Source organism: Panicum hallii, chromosome 6, assembly GCF_002211085.1.
Source record: "Panicum hallii strain FIL2 chromosome 6, PHallii_v3.1, whole genome shotgun sequence".
Classification (NCBI taxonomy): domain Eukaryota; kingdom Viridiplantae; phylum Streptophyta; class Magnoliopsida; order Poales; family Poaceae; genus Panicum; species Panicum hallii.
This window is the reverse complement of record NC_038047.1, coordinates 1,428,803-1,450,839: the sequence shown is the minus strand read 5'-3', so window position 1 is coordinate 1,450,839 and position 22,037 is coordinate 1,428,803. Positions and strand designations below refer to the sequence as shown.

General features: G+C 48.6%; 3 protein-coding genes across 3 annotated transcripts; 2 read left to right on the top strand and 1 right to left on the bottom strand.

Annotated features, from left to right (window-relative positions):
* Positions 1–5,222: 5,222 nt before the first annotated feature.
* LOC112896817 (UPF0481 protein At3g47200-like) lies at positions 5,223–6,137 on the top strand. The gene has a single exon (XM_025964947.1). The coding sequence runs from the start codon at positions 5,223–5,225 to the stop codon at positions 6,135–6,137; it is 915 nt and encodes a 304-aa protein (XP_025820732.1).
* A 5,087-nt stretch (positions 6,138–11,224) lies between these two features.
* On the top strand, positions 11,225–16,402 carry LOC112897842. The gene is made up of 4 exons (XM_025966234.1): positions 11,225–11,410; positions 11,538–11,844; positions 13,978–14,072; positions 14,283–16,402. Exons 2-4 carry the CDS (start codon positions 11,556–11,558, stop codon positions 16,071–16,073), a joined length of 2,175 nt encoding a protein of 724 aa, XP_025822019.1. The 5' UTR covers positions 11,225–11,410; positions 11,538–11,555; the 3' UTR covers positions 16,074–16,402.
* Positions 16,403–16,798: 396 nt separating this feature from the next.
* LOC112897840 (protein STICHEL-like 2) lies at positions 16,799–21,655 on the bottom strand. The gene is made up of 6 exons (XM_025966233.1): positions 21,433–21,655; positions 19,552–20,785; positions 19,183–19,399; positions 18,746–18,931; positions 18,323–18,532; positions 16,799–17,963 (listed from the first exon to the last, which is right to left on the bottom strand). The coding sequence occupies exons 2-6, from the start codon at positions 20,701–20,703 to the stop codon at positions 17,347–17,349; spliced, it is 2,382 nt and encodes a 793-aa protein (XP_025822018.1). The 5' UTR covers positions 20,704–20,785; positions 21,433–21,655; the 3' UTR covers positions 16,799–17,346.
* Positions 21,656–22,037: the final 382 nt, after the last annotated feature.

The window sequence follows — 22,037 nt, the reverse complement described above, 5'->3', positions numbered from 1 at the left end:
TTGGGCTCCATGGGTGTAGCACTTGGATTACAATCCATGAGACCAGCTTTTTCAACAATGTGGGCTGCAAGAGCTGCTTGGCTGAGAGTGATGCATCCCTCAGCTTGATGAACTTCAATTCTCAGATAGAAACTTAGAAGTCCAAGATCACTCATCTTGAATTGAGCTTTCATTTGCCTTTTGAACCCACTGATTTCTTCATCATTCCACCAATGATCACAAGATCATCAACATATACTCTCACAAGTATTCTTGAGTTACCTGTTCCTCTGGAGTACAATCCATGCTCTAAAGGGCTTTGCCTGAAACCCAACTTCTTGAGGGTGGAATCCAGTTTTGTATTCCAAGCTCTTGGAGCTTGTCTTAGCCCATACAATGCTTTCTTCAGCTTATACACTTTGTGCTCCTGCCCATCAACAATAAATCCTGAGGTTGCACCACATACACTTCTTCTTCTAAAATCCCATTCAGAAATGCAGATTTGACATCCATATGGTGTGCTGACCATCCTTGTTGTGTTGCAAGTGCCAAGAGCAATCTGACTGAATCAAGCCTCGCTACAGGAGCAAACACCTCATCAAAATCTACTCCAATCCTTTGCACATAACCTTTTGCAACAAGCCTTGCTTTATGCTTCACCACCTTCCCTGCTGCATCCTTTTTCAACTTAAACACCCATTTGAGACCAATGGGTCTTTGATCAGTTGGAGGATCAACCAGGCTCCAAGTTTCATTCTCTTCAATTGAAGATATTTCTTCCAGCATAGCATGTCTCCAAGGTTCTTCTTTTTTAGCTTATGAAAATGATACTGGCTCCTCTCCTTCAGTCAGAAGGTCTTCCTATAACTCTCGAAGGGCCATCCCTGGAGTTTCTCCTGAACCAAGGGCATTTGACATGCTACGATATCAAAGTGGTACTTTTTCATCATGATCTGCATCCAGGTCATCACCAGCATGTGTTGGTGGAGATGCAAACTGCACTGGTGCTTCTGTCTGTACTGCTGGTGTTGTAGGTGAACCATTCAGGGGTGTGGACTTGGATCCTTCAACTGACCGAGAGCTAGATGATGCTGCAGCAACTTCTGAAGAGACTGCATTACCCGGACTTGCCGGATACTGTGGCATTTCTGAAATATCTGCACTTGGATGTTCACCTGGTTCAGCATCTACACCCCACTCCTTTTGCATCTGTGTGTATGGGAAATCTGCAATAGTGAACTCCATTCAGTGTTCCTTTCAGACCCTACATCCCACTTCCACTGAGCACTCTCATCGAAGATCACATCTCTACTTATGTGTACTCGTCGGCTTCTTGGCTCATACACTCGGTAGGCCATTGAACCTGGTTCATATCCGACAAAAATCATCGGTCGGCTCCTATCATCAAGTTTCTTCAGATGTGGTGCTATAACCTTCACATGTGCCAAACACCCAAAAGTCCGAAGATGATGAACCGCTGGCAGACTTCCTGTCCAAAGCTCATAAGGGGTCCTGCCCCCAGCTTCCTTTGATGTCGACCGGTTCAGAAGGTATACTGCAGCATTAACAGCTTCCCCCCAAAACAAACCAGGTAAGCCTCTTGCCTTGAGCATCCCCCCAAAACAAACCAGGTAAGCCTCTTGCCTTGAGCATGCACCGAGCAGTGCCCACCACTGACTGATTTCTACGTTCCACAACCCCATTCTGCTGAGGGCTGTAGGGTGCAGTGATGTGATGCCTTACACCAAGTTCTGCATAGTATTCAGAAAACTTTGTTGCAGTAAACTCACTTCCTCTATCTGTACGTAAGGCTCCAAGTTGCTTGCCACTTTTTCTTTCTGCTGCTGCTTGAATCCTTTTAATCGCAGTGGCTGCCCCATCCTTGCTAGGAAGCAGTGCTATCCACATATAGCGACTAAAATCATCCACCAGGAGAAGAAAATACCTATTCCCACTTCGGGTTGCCAGGTGATCGGTCCACAAAGATCACCATGAAGGAGCTCCAACGGTATCTCTGCACGACCTCTTGCTTGTTGGGGGAGTGGAGCTCGCCGTTGTTTTCCTGCCAAGCAAGCTTCACACAACTTCTCAGTTTGATTCAGCATCGGCAGTCCACGCACAAGACCTTCCTTTCCCATCTTTCTCAACGAGCCAAAGTTTAAGTGCCCAAAACGAGCATGCCATCTCCAGGCGTCCTCCTCAGCATGTGCTGCTAAACATACTGGCCTTGCAATGTTCAGCTCAAGAACATATAGTCGTGAAGTACTTCTGTGGATCTTGGCAAGCAATCTTCCATCTTCCTCACAAATTCTCATTACACCATTGTCAATGTGAATAGGGTGCCCACTCTCATCAAGCTGACCAATGCTGATAATGTTGGTTGTGAGGCGTGGAATGAGATATACATTCTGCAGACTTCGGTGCTCACCATTCTTACACGAGTAAAGAATTGTGCCACGTCCCTCAATGCGAACCACTGATCCATCTCCAAACCTAACTGTGCCTGTGATGCCTGAATCAATACTAGAGAATGCTGACCTTGACCCTGACATATGGTTGGTTGCTCTAGTATCCAATACCCACCGGCGAGAGTCTCGATCCCCTTCTTATCCAAGTGCTGCAAACACCTTTCCTTCGGCAAGATGCACCATCCTGCCATTCTTTGCTCTTGATGTAGGCATGGCTTCCTTCTCATTGACAGTTGCATCTCCCAACTGCTTTCTTGCCACAAGGTTCTCCCCCGGCTCTAAGAATGCCGGGACAGGCTCTGAAGCTGCTTCAAGGAACAACAGACTTTGCTCATCGTCCTGGGTTACGTGAGCTTGCTCCTCCTTCCTGGGCTTGCTCTTGCACTCATATGCCCAGTGTCCCGTCTTTCCACAACTTCTACACTTGTCATTTTTCTGGAGGATCCTCCCCCAGAACCCTCAGTGCTCCTGCCACCTCTGCCGCGCCATCTTCCACGGCCACGCTTATTGCGGCCACCAGAATTGCTTCCACCTCGCCCTCCTCCTTGCTCCTTCTTCTTATACCTCTCTATCCATTCTTCTTCAGTGACGTACAGCTTCCCGAAGGATTGGCCTGATGGTGTTTCTGGATCATCTTTGGCTGACTTGAGCCGACCAGTGATCTCTTCCACTGACAAGGTTGATGTATCAAGAAGAGTTTCAATTGAAATAATGAGTTGTTTGAACCTGGGGCGCGCCATGCGAAGATACTTCTGGACGACCTTCTCCTCCGGCTCCGGATCTCCCAGGATTGCCAACTGGCTCACCATGCCACTCAGGCGCAGAGCAAAATCTTCAACGGATTCGCCATCCCGGAACGCGAGTGTCTCATAATCGTGTCTCACTTTCTGAGCACTCGCCTTCCGGATGCGTTCATCTCCGATCCTCATCGTCGTGATACTCTCCCAAGCTTCTCTTGCCGAGCCCTTGTTCCCAACCGACGACAGCAACTCTGAAGGAACTGCACTGCACAACGCATCCAGTGCCATGCGGTCGACCTGACGGTCGACGCCACCGGGATCAATGGCGTTCCAGAGACCTCTCGCCTCCAGCTTGATCTTCATCAACAATGACCAATCATTGTAGTTGGTCTTAGTGAGAATAGGAAACTTCGCCGGCCCTGAGGCCGCGACCCTCTCCACGACTCGCTCGACGATGACTTCGCGTACTACACCTCGCTGACGACGCCCGTTCCAGCGCGTGGGCGATCACCCAGCACGCACGCGTGGCGGCGACTGGGATCCACCCGGCGGCGACCTCCTCGGCATGGAAGACATGCTTCTGCGCCGCTTGTTGGCTCTGATACCACTTGAAAGCGAAACTCCAGCGACTTGCACCGGCGGGATGCCGCAGGACCACGATCTCGAGCCGGATCGCCGGGAACACACACACACGAACTAGAACGCGACGTGAACTCGGTAGTTTTGTGCAGCGAACGAAGTGCTGCGTTTTCTATTTTTTATTTAGCCTATATAGGAAACGACGTGCATGTACAGAGCGCGTCTCGTGCTGGAATGTTGGCCACGTCCATCCCCATGACCTCCAGTTCGAGTTACAACCCATTCATGCCTAAAGATCCGGTCACGACGAGCTATTCTCGCCACCACCTGCAGAACGTGCACGGGATCCACACAAGTCATGGCCTCGTGCACCTGCATGCTATATACCTGAACTTAATGAAAACAACCAACTAAAACTGTAAAGACAACATGTAAGCTACGAGCACAAGGTTATTTCTAACCGTATCTGATGGCAGCAGGAGTTTTGCTATATATAAGAGCATCCGGAGTGGCAGAGGCCAGCCTCGACCTTAAGCTGGGACCGATCTCGGATGAGGTCTCCCTGCCTCGTGTATAAGACCTCCTATGGGTCTTAAATGTGGGACCCACAACTATATTAAAAAAAAGAAAACAAACCCATCCATTCTTCCCAATCGCATCTTCTTGTGCCTGGCTTTTCTGCATCTTGCACCGCCGCATATTGGAGCTCACGTTCCCAGCGGTGGGGCCTCCATCCTCATGGCCACGCCTCGTCGCCGACGGCCAGCCACGCCTCCACGCCAAGCTTGCTGCCGCTGCCCTCATGGTTCTACTTCGGAACTGCGCCGCCGTGGGTCGTCGCTGGTGGCCAGCCGCACCTCCACGCCAAGCCTGCTGCCGCTGCTCGCCTGGTTCTACTCCGGCGCCGCGCTGCAGTGGGTCGTCGCCGGATACCAGACAGGCGGCCACGCCTCCACGCAGAGCTTATTCCCTCTCTTCCCTAGCTCCGTTCCGCCCGCGCAAGGCCACGCCCCCGAACGGCGCCCACACGCGCAGGTGGGGTCTCTTGCGGTGGAGCAATGAAGGGCATCGGCGGCGCGCAGGAGCAACTCCGGTGGTTTGGCTGCTGGTCACCAGCCGACGGGGACAGCAGGGGTTTTGCTACTTGCCCGGATCTTCGGTCATTCTCGTGCGCCGCCTCCTTCCCCTCCGTTCTCTCTGAATTTTTTATTCCTTAAGGTCGGGTCTCAAGCTTGAGGCCGGCCTAGCCTCAAGCTTTTTCTGTTAGGGCCCTCTTCTAAGACCGGCTGTACTATGTATGAGATCGACTAGAAAAACTAAGATCTTCTTATTTCACACACTACTGGTGCTCTAAAAGCCTACATGCATGGCGTGAGAAAACTCGAAGTGACTGTATTGTAGACACCACCTCGAACTCCATCACTCTCACTCTAGCTCAGTGCTGTTCACTAGCGCCATGGACGCCGCCGCTAGAGCAGACACAAGAACAGTCCACATCCATAATGCCCCAACAGAAAAAGTGCTACCCATCAGTGATAAGATGGCCAGGACAACCGAGAGGCTGGAGGCCGATTTCTCCAAGGTGGAGGCCAAGATCCTCAGGTTCCCCCACGGCCTGAGGGCTATCGGCGGCGACGGCGACCGCTACATCGTGCCGAGCGTAGTGGCCATCGGCCCGTACCATCATGGCCGGCAGCACCTGCAGAAGATGGAGGAGCTCAAGCTCGCGGCGGCCTACTGCTTCGTCTGCCGGGATTCGGGGCGATCCCCAGAACATGTGTACGAGAAGGTCCTCTCCGTCGCCGGCGCCGCCCGCGGCTGCTATGACACCGACGATCCGTCGCTCACGGGCCTCTGCGACGCCGATTTCGCGACCATGATGTTCCTCGACGGGTGCTTCCTGCTGGAGTACATGGCCCGCGACACCTCGCCGGTGCTGCTGAACCGGATGACGCAATCTACGGGGCCCAGCATCGAGAAGGACATCTTCCTGCTCGAGAACCAGATCCCCTGGCTGGTGCTCGAGGCCCTCATGGTCACGGAGTTCATGTCCACCGACGTGCACCTGTTCGTCGACGTTATGGGAGCGAAGTTCCTCCCCGGAAGGGCGAAGGCGAAGGGCGGCTGGTGCGGACGATGCATCCCGGCGGCGCTGAGAAGGTGGACGGATGAAAGCCGCGACGGTGGCAGCACTGGACAGTACAGGCCGCCGCACCTCCTCGGCCTACTCCGGTTCGCTCAGGTGGGCAGCATGCCGGAGAACAAGGTCATCATCACGGGCTTCCCGTCGTCTCTGTCCAGCAGCGCCGTGGAGCTCGCGCAGATCGGCGTCAGGCTGAGACAGAGCAGGGAGCCGTGGTGCTGTTCCTGAACGACGTCACCGCGTGCTGGCTCGTGAACATGGCGGCGGAGGAGGCGAGCACCTCCGGCGCGACTCGCGCGAGTTGGTGGTTGGTCCGGTCGGACGACGGCTTCGTGGCGAGCTCGTACCTGTTGGTGCTGGCGATGCTCATGGACAGCGACGACGACGTGCAGCAGCTGCGGGCCAAACGTGTGCTGCACAGCACCTTCAGCAACAAACAGGCGCTACGCTTCTTCAAGGGGCTCGCCCAGCACCTTCGCTTCGGCGGCCGCTACGTCACCCTGCTGATGGAGATCGATTCGTACAAGCGCCACAGGGCGGTGAGGATCGCCATCCATAAGCTCTTCTACAACAGCTTCAAGGCCATGACCATCGCCACGCTCTTCTCCATCGTCGGCGTGCTTGTCGGAATCTTCAAGACGCTGCTCGACAACAAGAAACACAAACAACTAACCTCGTCTTCAAGCTACTACTGCTACTAGAGTTTTACTTTAAGATCAATCATATATATTTAGTAACGGCTGGTTCATATAATTTGAAGACTACTGGCTCATTTGTCATCAAGATCGATATTGCACGTGGCATCTTTGTTGGAACAAAATTGGCAGTAGATGCATGCGCCTTTAACAGGCCATAATCTTTTGGTTTTATTAAGGATACCCCGGACTAAATTTAGTCCTATCATATCGGATGTCTGTACACTAATTAGAAGTATTAAATATATGCTAATTATAAAAATTAATTGCATAAATAGAGATTAACTTACGAGACGAATCCATTAAATCTAATTAGTCTATGATTTGGCAAAATGTTATGCTACAATAAACATGCGCTAATAATGGATTAATTAAACTTGATAGATCCGTATCGTGAATTAGTCTCTATTTATGCAATTATTTTTATAATTAGCCTTTATTTAATACTTCTAATTGGTGTCAAACATCCGATATGACAGCACTAATGTTTGGTCGCCGGAATCTAAAGATATCCTAACTTGAACTGCAACCATCCTCGATCAACCCGTCTTTCCATATCTCATGCACCGTACCATCTTCCTAGCTCCCCGGCGGCCGGCGCCCTCCTAAGCTTCTCCGCCTTTGTCTCCGGCGAGGGTCGCCTGAACAGATCAGCCAGCACTTGCCGTACGTAGCTGACATGCCAGCATCATGTACATGTTGGCTGAAAAGTGAAAACCACGCTGCGGGCGTCCCAGATACTTGGAGTGATGGCCGAAGCATGCCCTCTCTTTTCCAAACCTTAGCTTGATCAGCAAAGCTTGATCGATCTTCTGTCCAGATCCCTTTAGCTTGCCCAAATCGTTCCCAATAATCAACATCTGGTTCATATTGACCTGTCCCGTCTACATGCACGCCTACTATCGTCCAGTCAACTCAAGGGTGCGCACATGTGCTGCCTTCGTTGATCGAGGCCCTGTTTATTCCCCTTCAAATTCCAACTTTTTTACACTCTCTCTCCATCGCATCAATTTTGGAACACATGCATGAAGCAGTAAATGTATGTAAAAGAAATAACTAATTGCACAGTTTAATTGTGCTTCACGAGACGAATCTTTTTAGCCTAGTTAGTCCATGATTAGATAAAATTTGTCAAATACAAACGAAAGCGCTACAGTATTCCGGTTTACAACATTTGCAATTTGGGCTGCATCTAAACAAGGCCCGAGTAGTTTTGTTAACACCCACGTGTTGCATATCTGGGCGGGTGCACTGGATGTTTTTCCTTATACTTTTAAAGAAAATTCCATCTATCATTCAGGAACGCCTGAACTTTTATGGCGCTGTGTTTAGACAAACCAAAACATGGAATATTACTACTATATATGGTAGCAGTGAGGAGACTGCTTCAACTAATTAATTAAGACAGCAACGATACAATGTGCCAAAATACTGAAATTGTCCAAGCCATCTGCATGCAATTAATTACTGGCGACTGAAAGGTTCTGCCCATTGGCACATATCCTACTAGTCTTGTAATGATCGATAATAATGTAAGGTTGGGTTCTAGTGAACGAGAGTGCGTAGTAGGGCCACGGAGGCCTGAGAAGGCATGGGCACACAAGGCAAACCCCGATGCCTATCGTTTTATTTTGTTACTGTTAGCTATGCATCATACACAATTGATGTATTTCTGATTACTTGAGCCTTGTCTTATATTGTGACTGCAACATCATTAACCGTATATGTTATTTGATCAGATATGTTATTTACTAACAACTCTATGGATTTATTTTTTGTTTTATAGATTACAATGGTTTGCAGGCTAAAATGGTGTCACTGGACTGCTACTCCCAATATTCAGATTGTCCCCGGCTACGCAATTCTTTTTTTTCTAACATAGTCGCTATAAGGCAGCAGGTTACTTAGTGTCACATGGCTCTTATGGAAACTATGTAATTACATTGAATTAGGATGCTTTATAATTTCTATTGACGTGTTTTGGTTGCCTTTGGACAGAAGTCTTAGAACACTGGTGGTTGCTGGCCTGTTAGTGAATTAACCTGAGGGAAGACGCAGCTTTCTGGTGCGGTTTTGGAATTACTGGTTGGGCTGTTGCACCTTAAAAACGTATCTTACTTTCTGTTTACTGATGGATATGCTGTTACCATTTTATGAGAAGCAGTTCAAAGATTGTATGACCATTGTCTAATAAATCCAGGTGTGCGTACTGATTTGCTCTCTCAGAAGCTAATATCGAGAAGCGATAGTTTTGTCTTTTGGTTTGATTCTGTTTACGCTTCATTACTCGTGCTCTCTCTGATTCTAGTCTCCTTATTTTTAAAGAGGTACCGTGATGTAGTTGTTTTTATCTTCAGATGCAGTGATTTGTTGCAAGCGGAGGATCAACATTCAGCATGGGATAATTTTTGTGAGGTGGTCCTGCTGGCGTTGGCTAACGAGTCTTGGGCTACTGGGTCGTTTACGGGTTCCATTTTTCGCTAAAGGTTTCATTCTTTTAGATTTTGATATTATCTTCTAATGAGATATTCTCCCCATTCTGCTTTCCATAAAAAACCCAAGCCGGTAAGATTGGGTGGTATTTGCATGAACTTAGCAGATTTGGATGGCATGCTATTTTTCCTGATCTTACAAATGTTGTACATTTCTAATAAAGAAAGCAGTGATGATGAGTAGGTCAGGAACTGAAGCGCAGAAGAAGATTATTGAGAAACTAAGAATCAGGAGGTGCCCTGGAACAGCCCATGCCCATGGAAAGCGTTTCTGGTCTTGCAGGTGGAGCCGGTGCAAGGACTGAGCTTCTTTCTTCTTCAGTTTCTTCTTTTGGCACATCCATATAGCATTCTGTTTTGGCTAGATTTATGGAGAGAAATACACAATCAACTATTCCAGATTTTGTTTGTTGGGTCAGGTTGCCATCTATTTGGCTGACAGTCTTGCTTGACAGAATTTGCGTTCTTAGATGAATCTTCAATTCCAGCCAACTTCACCAGATCATTGCCAACTTGTTAGCTGCAGGTGCGTTTGGTGCCTTTGCATCTTTCTTAGGCGGATGCGCGGCCCATTGTCTGCGAATACACGGCCCCCGGTCGTATGCTACACCATTGCTTTGTTTGAAATGGTGCGACTGTGATGAGTGACACCGTGACAGAGTGTATTCGGTGACCCTGATGCATCAGCAATTCGGCACATGATGTCGCTACTATGGGAGTGATGATGTTTCCTTGCCGATCTCTCCAAAGAATCTGAGCTGTGCTGATGAACAGAGCAGCCAGCCTGACGTTTCTTTTTCGATGAAAACCTGACGCCAGAAAAAACTTGGGAAGAAAGAGCAAGATGGTCATGCTACCCTATTCCAACTTACGCGCTCTCTCCCTCATGCATCGTGACAATTGGACAAGGGCAAAACAGATAAAAGCAAGGTACAAAAATGCAGGGCACTCGATCCAGATCACAAGTAAAGTGAGGGTTTGGGTTGTCCTAAGCTACTATTTAGAACCTAAATATTTTGTAACAAAAACGACTAGCCAATTAATGCTGTCCTAGAGACTAAGTCGGCCTCTGACATACCATCACTTATTTACGTCCGAAGAGAGTGAATTGGATAGTTAAGCAGGGGAGAAATAGCAAAGGTAAAAGAGATAGAAGTTCATCTTACTACAAATTTGCGTGTACTTTCTCATTAATGGGACGGTGCTCGAAAGTATAGAACGGCGTGCATACACTTCGAATACGATGGAAAAAATGCCCTTTCCTCTAGAAAATCTAACGCTGAGAGCGACCCTCGGTTCTGGATAAGTTCAGAGGTCTCCCCACACCTTCCTAGCTCCCTTCAAGTGCCTAACCAGCCACTATCACCGGTGATTACTGTCAAACAACGCAATCCTCTTCTTTTCTTTACTCAGATAACACCTACGCACGCCTTCTCAGCATTTATGAACCGGTTTAAAGTTCAAGCGTTTTTCTCTGTAAAGTTGAAACGGAAGAAAAGGAAATGGGAAGTCCCTGACACGTGGGCCTTGTCAGCTTCAGGTAACCGATCTGATCCCTTGGCGATGCTGACTGAACCTTGACTTAATCCGACGCGTCATTCTCATCATCTCATCATCCCGCATGCCTTATCCACAGCGCCGCAGCCAATAACCAGCCACACCACCAGCCGCCAAACCCCTTTCCACACGAGATCCCAACCCACTAGCGAAAACCCTAACTCCCACGGCCCGGTCCAAACACACACACACACACCTCCCCAGGCAGCAGAGGCCCAAACAACCATCTTGGCCGACTAGTGGGACCGAAGGGCACTCGCCCCACGTGTCGGCGAGAGGTTGGTGGGTTCGCCCGTGTTGACCAGAGAGCCGCCACCGGCCTGGGCGAGCGGACAGTGCCAGGTGGAGAGCGGGATTGGGATCCGCGGCGGCCCAAAACCAGCGGGCCGCGGGAATCGGGCAGGCCCACACCGCGGACGCCGCGAGGTGCCCCCTATGACATGCGGGCCCGCGGGGCGTGTCGGGCGCACGCGACGTGTCCCCGGGGAAAAGCCACGCCCCACCCCCAAGCACGCCGCCCCCGCCCGTATAAATCCACACCACCACCCCTCTCGCCTCCCTTCCCTATCCTTCCCGTCTCTCTCTCTCTCTCTCCCCGGAGGAAACAAAACAAAAGCCACCCAGCAGCAGGAGAGCGGAGAGAGAAGGGGAGAAAAAAAAAAATTATCCATCATCACTCGCAGTCCCGCACACAAATCTCGCGCACGGGGTTGGGTGGGCTTCGCCGCGCCGGCTCGATCCGCGGCCGAAACCCTAGGTACGGAAACCCTCCTCCCCCTCGCTCGAGCCGCGCCTCCCCCCATTCCGGCTCGTCGGCTGACGCCTCGTTCCGCTGCTGCGCGTGCGTGCGTGCGTGCGTGCGTGTGGCTGGTCTGCTGCTGCAGGTGGTGGTGACGGCGGGGATGGCGTCGCCGAAGAAGGACCGGGGGTTCCTGACCCAGGACCAGCGGGAGAAGCTGCGGATCGCGGTGCAGAACGCGGAGACGCTGTCGCTCGCCTCCCCGCGCTCGCCCACGGGGGGCTCCGCCTCCGCGCTGCTGCAGCAGTACGAGCAGCAGATGCTGGAGCAGAAGCGCGCCGCGGCGGCGGCGTCCGCCGCGGCCGGGAGGGGCGGCGGGGGAGGCGGAGGCTGCGGGGGGCCGAGGCACGTGCGCCGCGCGCATTCCGGAAAGACCATCAAGGTGAAGAAAGGTGAGGCGGGGCTGGTGACCGGCGGTGGCGCTCGATCTGTTCCTGCTATGTTTAGTGACTTTGCTTCCCTGTGGTTGCTGAGGTGGCTCCAGTGCTTCCCGTGCTTGATTATTTAGGATAGGGTAGGATGGTGTGTGGTGCGTGCTGGGCTGCTATTATTAATTTCTGCTGCCTTGTTTGCGTTGATCGAGTGTAATGCCATTTTTGGCGTCGTTGTATCCTGTTAGAGTGACAGGAATGTAGGTTCAGCAGCTCGGCTCGGATAGCTCCCTTTGTTTATTAGGAATACACTTTGCTGGGGTGATCCCCTTTTGCCTATTGTTCTAGGCTGCTAGTGCCCTGCTAGTTTAGGGCCCAGGAAGTTAGGGTACAAGGGTGGGTGGGCTCTTGTTGTGTTGAGGCTGCATATTTTTGTTCTGGAGATGAGAGTTCCAGTAGAAATGTAGTGTTGATGAAATTTGATATGAAGGAACATGGATGCTTCCCTTACTGTTTTTCATCTGCAAGTTTGAATTTATTCTACTAGATGGGTTAAGTATAGAAGCCCTTTGTTTTCAAATTTCAGTATTATGTGTATCTGCATGATTGCTACATGGACGGCGAGGTTTTCATGCATGGTGCGAATTGGTGGTTCCGTGTGCGTGTTAACTGCTGGTCTCTGCTGCCAATAGGGGATTAGCTGGTGGTTGAGCTGTGCTAGTGGGGGAACGATTTAGTTGGATTGCGACAATTGTATATCTGGCTGCGAGTAATTTCTGTTAAATTTTGGTATTCTTAGTTATTTTTGTCGCCACCGTACTCTTTTGTCGTGTACGTAACGGTACAAACTGTTCTGAGATGGATATTTGGTAACATAAAGTTGATAGAGCACATTGTGCAGTTGGTTCTGATATGCTTTCAGTTAATTGAACCACCGGATTTTCCTGTGCGCGGGTATGATGTGAACCATCTTCTGCAAGCCAGCTACTAATCCAGGAGAACACTTGAAGTATATCCCATGTGTGCCATGTTGGTGTATGTGATTGTTAAAGTACAGCTACTTGATTTGTTAATTATTTATCAGTTGCCTACCATCCTGTTTTGCAAATTGTGTCTTGCACTCCTAATTGGGGTTCACATGCATCCTTTATGTTCAAACATGTTCATTCAGAATTTTCTGTTCCTTTCTGTTGACAATTTTAGCTGTTAATATTTGGACACTGTCTAGACATGTGTACACAACCTGCATGTTGGAAAGTGGGAATATGTGTTTCTGTTGCCCTTATTTTATAATCAATTATTTTAGACACTGATCACAGTAGTGCATGGCTTTTGTAATGGCTGCACCCTTGATGCTGCCAACTATCTGTGCATGTGTCATCAATACACGGTCTGCATTGCTGTCATGGCCTTGCTAAATCAATTGATTCCTTTTCTTGTTTGAAACCTTGGTTAGAATATGAGGTAATCTTTTGGCATTCAGGCATGGGTTCCTTCATGTGTTTTGTATTCACCTCGATGTATTAGGTTGCTTCCAGGTCTACCCTGAATGCATGTGGTTAGATCTCTTACGTGAAAGCAAGATATTTATTGACATAGTTTGCTTGTATAAAATACCAGTTGTCAGGGATACTTGGAGATTCATGTTCATTGACTTTATTCTGATTTTCACAGCCCTTGCACCTTAAGAAACAAGAAATAATCTGTTATGTGTTAGATTCTAGTTTATCAGATTAGGGATGACCAAGTCCTATGCAGTCTGTGTTTCCTAACATATTGCCTAATATCTTTACATAACACTTGGTTGTCATGTGCGTTGCACAAAGATATGAAATGCAATATGCAATACATAAGTTTTGACTCTACTACTGTAAAAACATGTGTCTTCTTGTTCCAATTAATGATATGGAGTGTCATTTGGTTCAGTCCTTGGGAGTTTTTAAATGCATAAAATTTGTGACTGACCATCTATTGTTTAAAATGCAACACATAGTTGGGCTCTATGTGATTACATTAGCTCTAGTAAATACCATTGAGTTACACCTAAGATTAATACCACCATGTTTCTATCTCTTTGAAGATAGAAAAAAGTGCTGAAATATCTCTATTTTCCACTGTATCCAAATATCTGACTTGCTGAGCATTCTATTGCAGATGGTGCTGGTGGCAAAGGGACTTGGGGCAAACTTATTGATACTGATGCAGATGCCTGCCTTGACCGAAATGATCCAAACTATGACAGTGGTGAGGTAATAACTATTGGTCTTCACCCATTTTACTCCTGCCATTTGTTCTTTCACTCCGGTAGAACAATTGGGTGTAGCACATGTTCGATCTCCCAAAAAAAAAACACTAATGGAGATTGGCTTGTATTTAGCTCTGTCTGGGTGGTTAATTTCCATCCATATATGTACATTCATGTTGATCTTTTTTTAAAAAAATATTTTTTTGCTACTCAGGAGCCATATGAGTTAGTTGAAACCCCTGTTTCAACCCCACTAGAAGACTACAAGAAATCTGTTGTCCCAATAATTGAGGAATATTTCAGCAATGGTGATGTCAAATTGGCCGCTTCTGATCTCAAAGAGTTGGGTTATGATGATTTCCACCGATACTTCATCAAGAAGCTTGTTTCCATGGCAATGGACAGACATGACAAGGAGAAAGAGATGGCGTCAGTGCTGTTATCATCTCTTTATGGCAATGTGATCAGTTCTGCTCAAATCAGACTGGGCTTTGTGCTGTTGTTAGAGGCTGTTGATGATCTGGCTGTAGACATACCTGCTGTGGTTGATGTGCTTGCGCTTTTCATTGCACGTGCAGTTGTTGATGACATTTTGCCACCTGCTTTCCTCAGCAAGGCAAAAGTGAGTCTCTCAGAGTCCTCAAAGGGTTTTCAGGTTGTACAAATTGCAGAGAAGAGCTATCTTTCAGCACCCCACCATGCAGAGTTAATTGAGCGGAGATGGGGTGGTTCAACGCACATCACAGTAGAAGAGGTGAAGAAGAGGATTGCTGATCTTCTAAAGGAATACATCAAAAATGGTGATACAGCTGAGGCATGTAGGTGCATCAGAGAGTTGGCAGTGCCATTTTTTCATCATGAGGTGGTGAAGCGTGCTCTTACTCTTGGAATGGAGAGCCCAGCTGCTGAAGCTCTTATTGTGAAGCTTCTGAAGGAAGCATCTGAAGAATGTTTGATAAGCTCTAGTCAGATGATGAAAGGATTCTCTCGTGTCTCTGAGAGTCTTGATGATCTCATTCTTGATATACCATCTGCAAAATCTGAATTTCAGCTGTTGGTATCAAAAGCAATTTCTGAGGGATGGCTAGATTCTTCTTATGTGCGTTCAGGTGTGAACGGAAGTGTTGAAGATGATGAACATGAGAATCTGGCAAGGTACAAGAGGGAGGCTGTATCAATAATACATGAGTACTTCCTTTCTGATGATACAACAGAGGTTATCCGTAGCCTCAAAGAGCTTGGTTATCCAGAATATAACCCAATCTTTGTCAAGAAGCTCATAACAATTGCTTTGGACCGCAAGAACAGAGAGAAGGAGATGGCATCGGTTCTTCTATCCTCATTAAGCATGGAGCTGTTCTCTACTGAAGACATCGCCCAGGGATTCATAATGCTTCTTGAGTCTGCAGAGGACACGGCATTGGATATATTGGATGCTGCAGACGAGCTGGGACTGTTCCTAGCCAGAGCTGTGATTGATGATGTTCTCGCCCCTCTAAACTTAGATGAGATTAGCAGCAAGCTTCCACCAAACTGCAGCGGGGCTGAAACATTGAACATGGCATGCTCACTGGCATCAGCTCGCCATGCTGGTGAGAGGCTTCTTAGATGCTGGGGTGGTGGAACTGGATGGGCCGTGGAGGATGCCAAGGACAAGATAACAAAGCTCCTGGAGGAATATGAGAGTGGAGGCGATGTAGGGGAAGCATGCAACTGCATCCGCGAGCTGGGCATGTCTTTCTTCAACCATGAAGTTGTCAAGAAGGCACTCGTGATGGCAATGGAGAAGAAGAATGAGAGGACCCTGAGCCTGCTGCAGGAGTGCTTCGGAGAAGGAATCATAACTATCAACCAGATGACCAAGGGCTTCTCAAGGGTCAGGGACGGACTTGATGACCTGGCTCTCGACATTCCTGATGCCAAGGAGAAGTTCCTCTCCTACGTGGAGCACGCGAAGAAGAGCGGATGGCTTCTGCCCTCGTTCAGTATTGCGTCCGCGGCTTGAACTGCTGGGCAGAGAAGTATGAAGCTGAAGCAAAAGGCAGGCACAGGCTGTATCGTGGCACAGCCGACCCAGTTCCCCTGCGTTTCTTTCTGTCGTGTGTCGTTGCGCTTGTGCGTAGGTAGCGGAGCGAGCCCTTCCTGGTTGCGGTGGTGGTGGCTTGTGTGTCTAGATGTCGCACCTGACATGCTCATGCAGTTCTTTTTTCATTCCATTTTAACTCTCCATAGAACCTTTCTTTTTTACCTGAAGTAAAAACAGAGAAGAGAAAAGACCGTGTTGTAAGAGCTTTTACCTGGCTCAGCCTGCATCAGTGCTGCTTCTATCTTTCACTGTGATTGTGCCTCAACTCTAGTTATTTGCGGCGGCGACGAGGTCGCCCGTGGGACGAGGCCTACCGAATTCGCAGTGGCTTGTCTGGTGGAAATTTTGTGCGTGGTCAATGCCTGAACGGTGATGCTGTGATGTGCTCCTCATAGCCTCCGGAAGCTCAGAATTTTGTAGGATTTTTGCAAAATCTCGAAGAATTCATACTTGGCACGGTATTGGTTCGTGCAAAATTCCTATGTTCCAAAAGCGCAGCAAGATGCAGGAACCGTTGTTTTCAGATCAGATCACAGGTCAAGGATTCAACGAAGGTCATTGTTTTCATTGCATCTGCTGCTCCCTTTGCTGGAAACATGACTCACGAAGACTCGTCAATGATTTAGTAGCGTGGGAAAAAAAAGGAAACATAAAGGCACAAAAGTGCGCCATCCCACGGACAAGTATAAATACAGTAATGACTAGGGGTGCAGCAAATGGATGGTCCTTAGGCGCACCTTCAACCCTATTTAGTTCAGATTAGTAGTATAAATATTTAAACTAAAAAAAGTTAGAGGTGCACCTAAGAAGTAATAAATATACACCCCTAGTAACGACGCTACCAGGAAAGTTTAAATATCCGACTATAAATATTGTTATGTTAGCGAAGCACATTTACTGTGTCTGACCAATGTCTCATCACAGGCAAGCTACAGTTAAACAGACGAACACATCCATCTGCAATTCTGCAGTTAACAGATTCACATGCTCCCATCTGACTCTGAACTGATTCGACCTCCACAGCCAAACCAGAAAACATGGTAGCAGAGACTAAAGAGGATAGACAACCTTGATGTCAGATTCGGTTCAGCCAATTGGCAATCAGAATGCAGAGTTACCGTTACCAGGCCTTGCGTTTACTGTGCCCCTCTCCAGCTTCAACTGCGGAAAGGCTGCATTCCTTACCGTCAGACTACCCTTGTTCAGCTTTCGTTTTGCAGTCAGGTCTGATCTTGCAGAAACAGCAGCTGAACAGCGAGGCTCGGCGTTTCTCACGCGTCTGGGACTTCCGACGGGGAGAGGAAGCACAGCAGGGTAGAAGGTTCAAGAAGCATCCACGATTAACTCGGCCTTCGTCCACCTCTGATGTATCTCCAGCGGCTTTCAGGGGAGCATTTCCTGGGGTGGACGGTGCAGGGACGACAGAGATCTTCTGGTAGCTCAAGATCCTTGACTCGGTATCCACTGCGTCGCCATCTGCAGTGCCATGGAGGCACCCTAGAATGTGGGATGGTTTCTCCTTGGCTTGCCCTGCGAGTGGGGAAGGGCAGTCTCTTCGGGACGAAGCAACGGTTCTGCAGTTCGTAGTGACTGGGTCCTGTGTCTCACGGTCTTCTCTCGATTGCATGACCAGGCTCACAGAAGAGTCCTTGGATCCCATTCTGTTGCTGGAGATGGGCGAAAGGTTGATTCGGATGTCAACGTTGCACCTCAGCAAATTCTGTAGAGATGTGCAAAGTGGCTTCCAGAAGGTCTCTGATGTTGGTACATCCTCAGGATGGCAGAACTGTAGCTCAGCAACTGCTACACCTACAATACAGAGTTAAATAGAATGAAATCTGACTTGTACAAAAAAAAATCCAATGTGCAGGTACAAAATGCATTTAGTTGAATTTGCAGACAACGCTATGCAAGAGCTCCAAGCAATATGCACCCCCACCAGAAGACAACAACACTAGCTTATCAACAAGTATACCTATTGCTATATAATACATACGTCCAGACAAACATGTGCTTTAGATGCAGCACTGACAAATTGTCTGGAAAAGGTGTATTACCGTGGAACACAGAAAACAAGAACTACAGGAAGTAGGGACATGCTGAGTGACAAACGGATCTATCTCACAAACAAAACAGAAAACAGAGGTCCCACGCACACAGCAAATTACCTTGGCTTGTGTATAGAGATGACAACTTCCCATCCCTACGCAGTAGATTTTGAAGTGGCCGGGATGAGCAGTTCTCAAGAGCTTTCATCCATATCGTCTCCAGTACATCTGGATCTCCCAAATTCATGTCTAGAGAACCAACTTTGTTCTGGGAACAAAGATGAGAACTTGTATCTAAACTTTCATCTTTCAGTACAGCGGTCCCATCATCTGCACAATATAGAGCTTACTTATCAGTAAACAGACATGCTGAGAAAGTGACATAGTTCCACTTCACAGTGCTACTAAGCACTTAAGAACTCGGATATTTCGACAATCATAGTTCTGCTTCACAGTGCTACTAAGTACTTGAAAACTAATATATTTCGACAACAGCATATTTCAGGAGAGATTAAAATTAAGGAGTCTGAGGATATTAGTTACCTGTCTGACTCTCGGTAAACATGCTTGAAACTGCAGTATCATCTAGACAGTACGGTTCCCTCATATTAAACTGTAACAGTGCAGCAGTGAGCCATGTAGACTGGTTTTTTGTGGTCTTTAATTGCTTTTCAGTTTCAGAGAGTATCTCCAGTGCATTCCTAAGTTTGTGTACATCCACGTCAGCAGCTGCAAAGTTTGTTACAAAGTTAGATAGAGATTGAAACAATAAACAGGCATAGACTGTGAGTGTAAATATTGAATAGTTTAAGTGGTTAACTCAAAAGTAAGAAAGCATAATATAATCTTCAGCATGAATATTCAGTAGAAATGGTAACTTTTTGCACTTCAACAAAACTTATCAACAATAGCACAACAGTTTTGAGGCCATTTAATATGTAGCTGCATAATTTTGAAGCTCATGAGGGAAGAGAGCATACATGTATGTCTGCCAGTAACTCTTCTGACTTCTGAAGAATCTGATGGGTGCTTTGCAGCTAAAATATCCATGATGAGATTTGCAAGCTGGGCTAATAGTTGCAGGGGGTCGACCTTTGAGCTCAGAAGCTCCCTAGCCCTCCTCACAATAGTAGCAGCATCCGATGACATAGCCAGATTGAGAAGGTCAAGCAATTCCTCATCTGAGACATCACCTATCTGCGTGTGTGTGTGTGTGGGGGGGGGGGGGGATCAAAGAAAACACAGCAAATTTAGGTGCCGACAAATTGACAGATTCCAAAGGAAAAAGGGAAAAATCGTTGATGGCGGTATCTTCTTTTAAGGAAAGAAACCTAGTGTAGTCAACTTACCAGCTCATGTGTCACTGATTTGCTGATTCTCTTTCCAAGTAGAGTTAGTTGGTCGAGCATCTGAATTGCATCTCGAATGGAACCATTGGCCTTGCGTGCAAGAAGCTCCAATGCCTCCGCTTCGAACTCCATGCCTTCTTTTGTGCAAATCTTGATTAACCTGCAGGCAATCTCTGCATCATCTATCTTGCAAAATCTGTAGCTCTGGCACCATCCAATTCCATTGCTTGGTAGTTTATCAATGTCAGATGTTATCATGACAAAGATTGTGCTGGCAGGAATCTCTTCTAGGCTATTGTAGATGGAGTACCATCCCTCCTTGTCCATGTGTTGGCAATCATCTACTATAAGAACCTTGAAGTGTGAAGAAGCAGGAACTTCACAGGCATTTCTGAGCAAGACCGCAACTCTAGATTTGCAATCAAGTTTGGAAGCATCAACCTCTACCACACTGCTGCTGCTTCCTGAGAATATGGCCATGCACTCCTCGCAACGCCCACATGGCTGGTTTCCACCTGGAGAGCGGCAATTCAGCGCTGCTGCAAATATCCTAGCTGCGGACGTCTTCCCTATGCCGTGCGGACCATGGAATAGATAGATAGGAGCAAGCTTTCCTTTTAAAACAGCACTGGAAAGCGACTGAGCAATAACATCATGCCCAACCAGCTCGGAGAAAGATTTGGGCCGGTACTTCTGGAGTAAACTTCTCGAGCTCTCCTGGAATGTACTGGCCTCCCTCCGGCCTAGCTCCTCCCCTTGAATCTCCAAAGCAAAAGCCCTGTCCTTTGCGGCCCTCGACATCCCAGAGATCGCCGAGCAACAGCTCTGGTTGTGGAGCACAGCCTTCGCCATCGCATTGGCCTTGATGATATTGATGGGCGAGTTGGCGAGGCGGCCCGACCTCAAGCTGTCACCAAACTCCTCCCTCCGCCTCTGGAGATGATCGTACGCGTTGTAGCTGAAGCTGTGCCTACCGTAGTTGTTCCCCTCCGGCTCGTCTTCCTCGAAGGAGCAGCCCTCCCAGATGGTCTTCTTGGCCGAGAACTTGGCCAACGAGTTGGTGTCCGGGTCCCTCAGGGATCTGGACCGCATGATGGCCACCAGGGCCCTCGAAATGGGAATGTCCACCGAATGCCGCCTGCCCTCAATCATCTTGCTGGAAGTCTTCAACGAACTAGACTGGCTAGCTCCACTGGTGTCCCGTCTGAGATTCCGAGTCCAAGACTGATAAATCCTGCAAATGCATAATCAGCATGTCAAATAATAACGAATCTTGACAAGGATCGGATGGAAAAGCAGCAATTGCACACTGGACACAGACGGTGGAAGCAAGAAACAATCTGCCCTCCTCTCCTTCCCGGCCGGTGTTCCGTTCACCGGCCACGGTGCTCGGGGGCGTTCCAATCTCCTAGTAGTACTAGGAAGGAAATGCACTCTGGAAAAAAATCTGAAGAAAAAGAATTTCCTAGACGATCTTGCCCATCAGCATTGCCATGCGAACGGCCTCGCGAGGAAACCGAGCGGAAACCGGACGGGAATCCCGCGCTTGATTCCGAGCAATCCCGGAAATTCCACACTAGAAAACCCCCGGAAAGAACAAAACCCAAACAGAAACGCAAAATGCAGCCACAAGCAGGGAAGCAGAAGAGGAAAAATCTTAGCAACGGAAATGAAAAGGGGGAATTTCGCTCCGCGTTGAACAAACCTCGAGAAGGGAAGAAGAAAATTATAAAAAGAAATCCAGCAACACGAACCAGACCAAGCACAAGCACACAGACCCAAGAAGCAAGAATCCAGCCGAGAAAAAAAAACAAAAACCCAAGCAATAACAGCAGAAGAAATATATAGAGAGAGATGGGGATTAGCGCAGCGGAATCCTACCGCCCCCCACGACGACGGACAGACGGGCAGAAACACCGCACCCTTTCCCCGTGCGGCGGAGCGCCTACTCCCCACCGCCTCGCCCGACTCGACTCGATTCCCTGTCGCCGCCACTACATTAATAGCGTCAGACACTGGCGAGGGGGGGAGAGGGCAGGGCAGGGAACGAGGCGAGCGACAGGAGCAAGGAGATGGGGAGTGGCAGGGGCCCGTAAATACCTCGAAATGCCAGGGGACAGGCCGGGGACGCGCGGGTGGGAACGGTGGCGTGCGGGCGCGACCTGGCGGGAGGGGAGGGACGCGGCCTCGTGCGCCGTGCCGCCGGCGTGGCACGTGCGCGTAAATACGGGCAGTTTCAGAGGGCATTTTGGTCTTTCTGGTGGGATTCTGCACAGTTCCGTTGCGGCGGGAGGAAATGGTTGCAACGGGCGGGGGCGGTGGGGGTAGGCGGGAGAGTGGATGACAGGTGGGCCATTGGGTAGGGGGGGTGGGCGGCGCGGGTGGGGTGACGGAGCTCGTGACCCCACCGCTGGGCGCTGCTGGCTTGAGGCTTGACCCTGGTCACCATACTCTCTCCGGCTGTTTTGATTGTGTCCTCTTTGCTA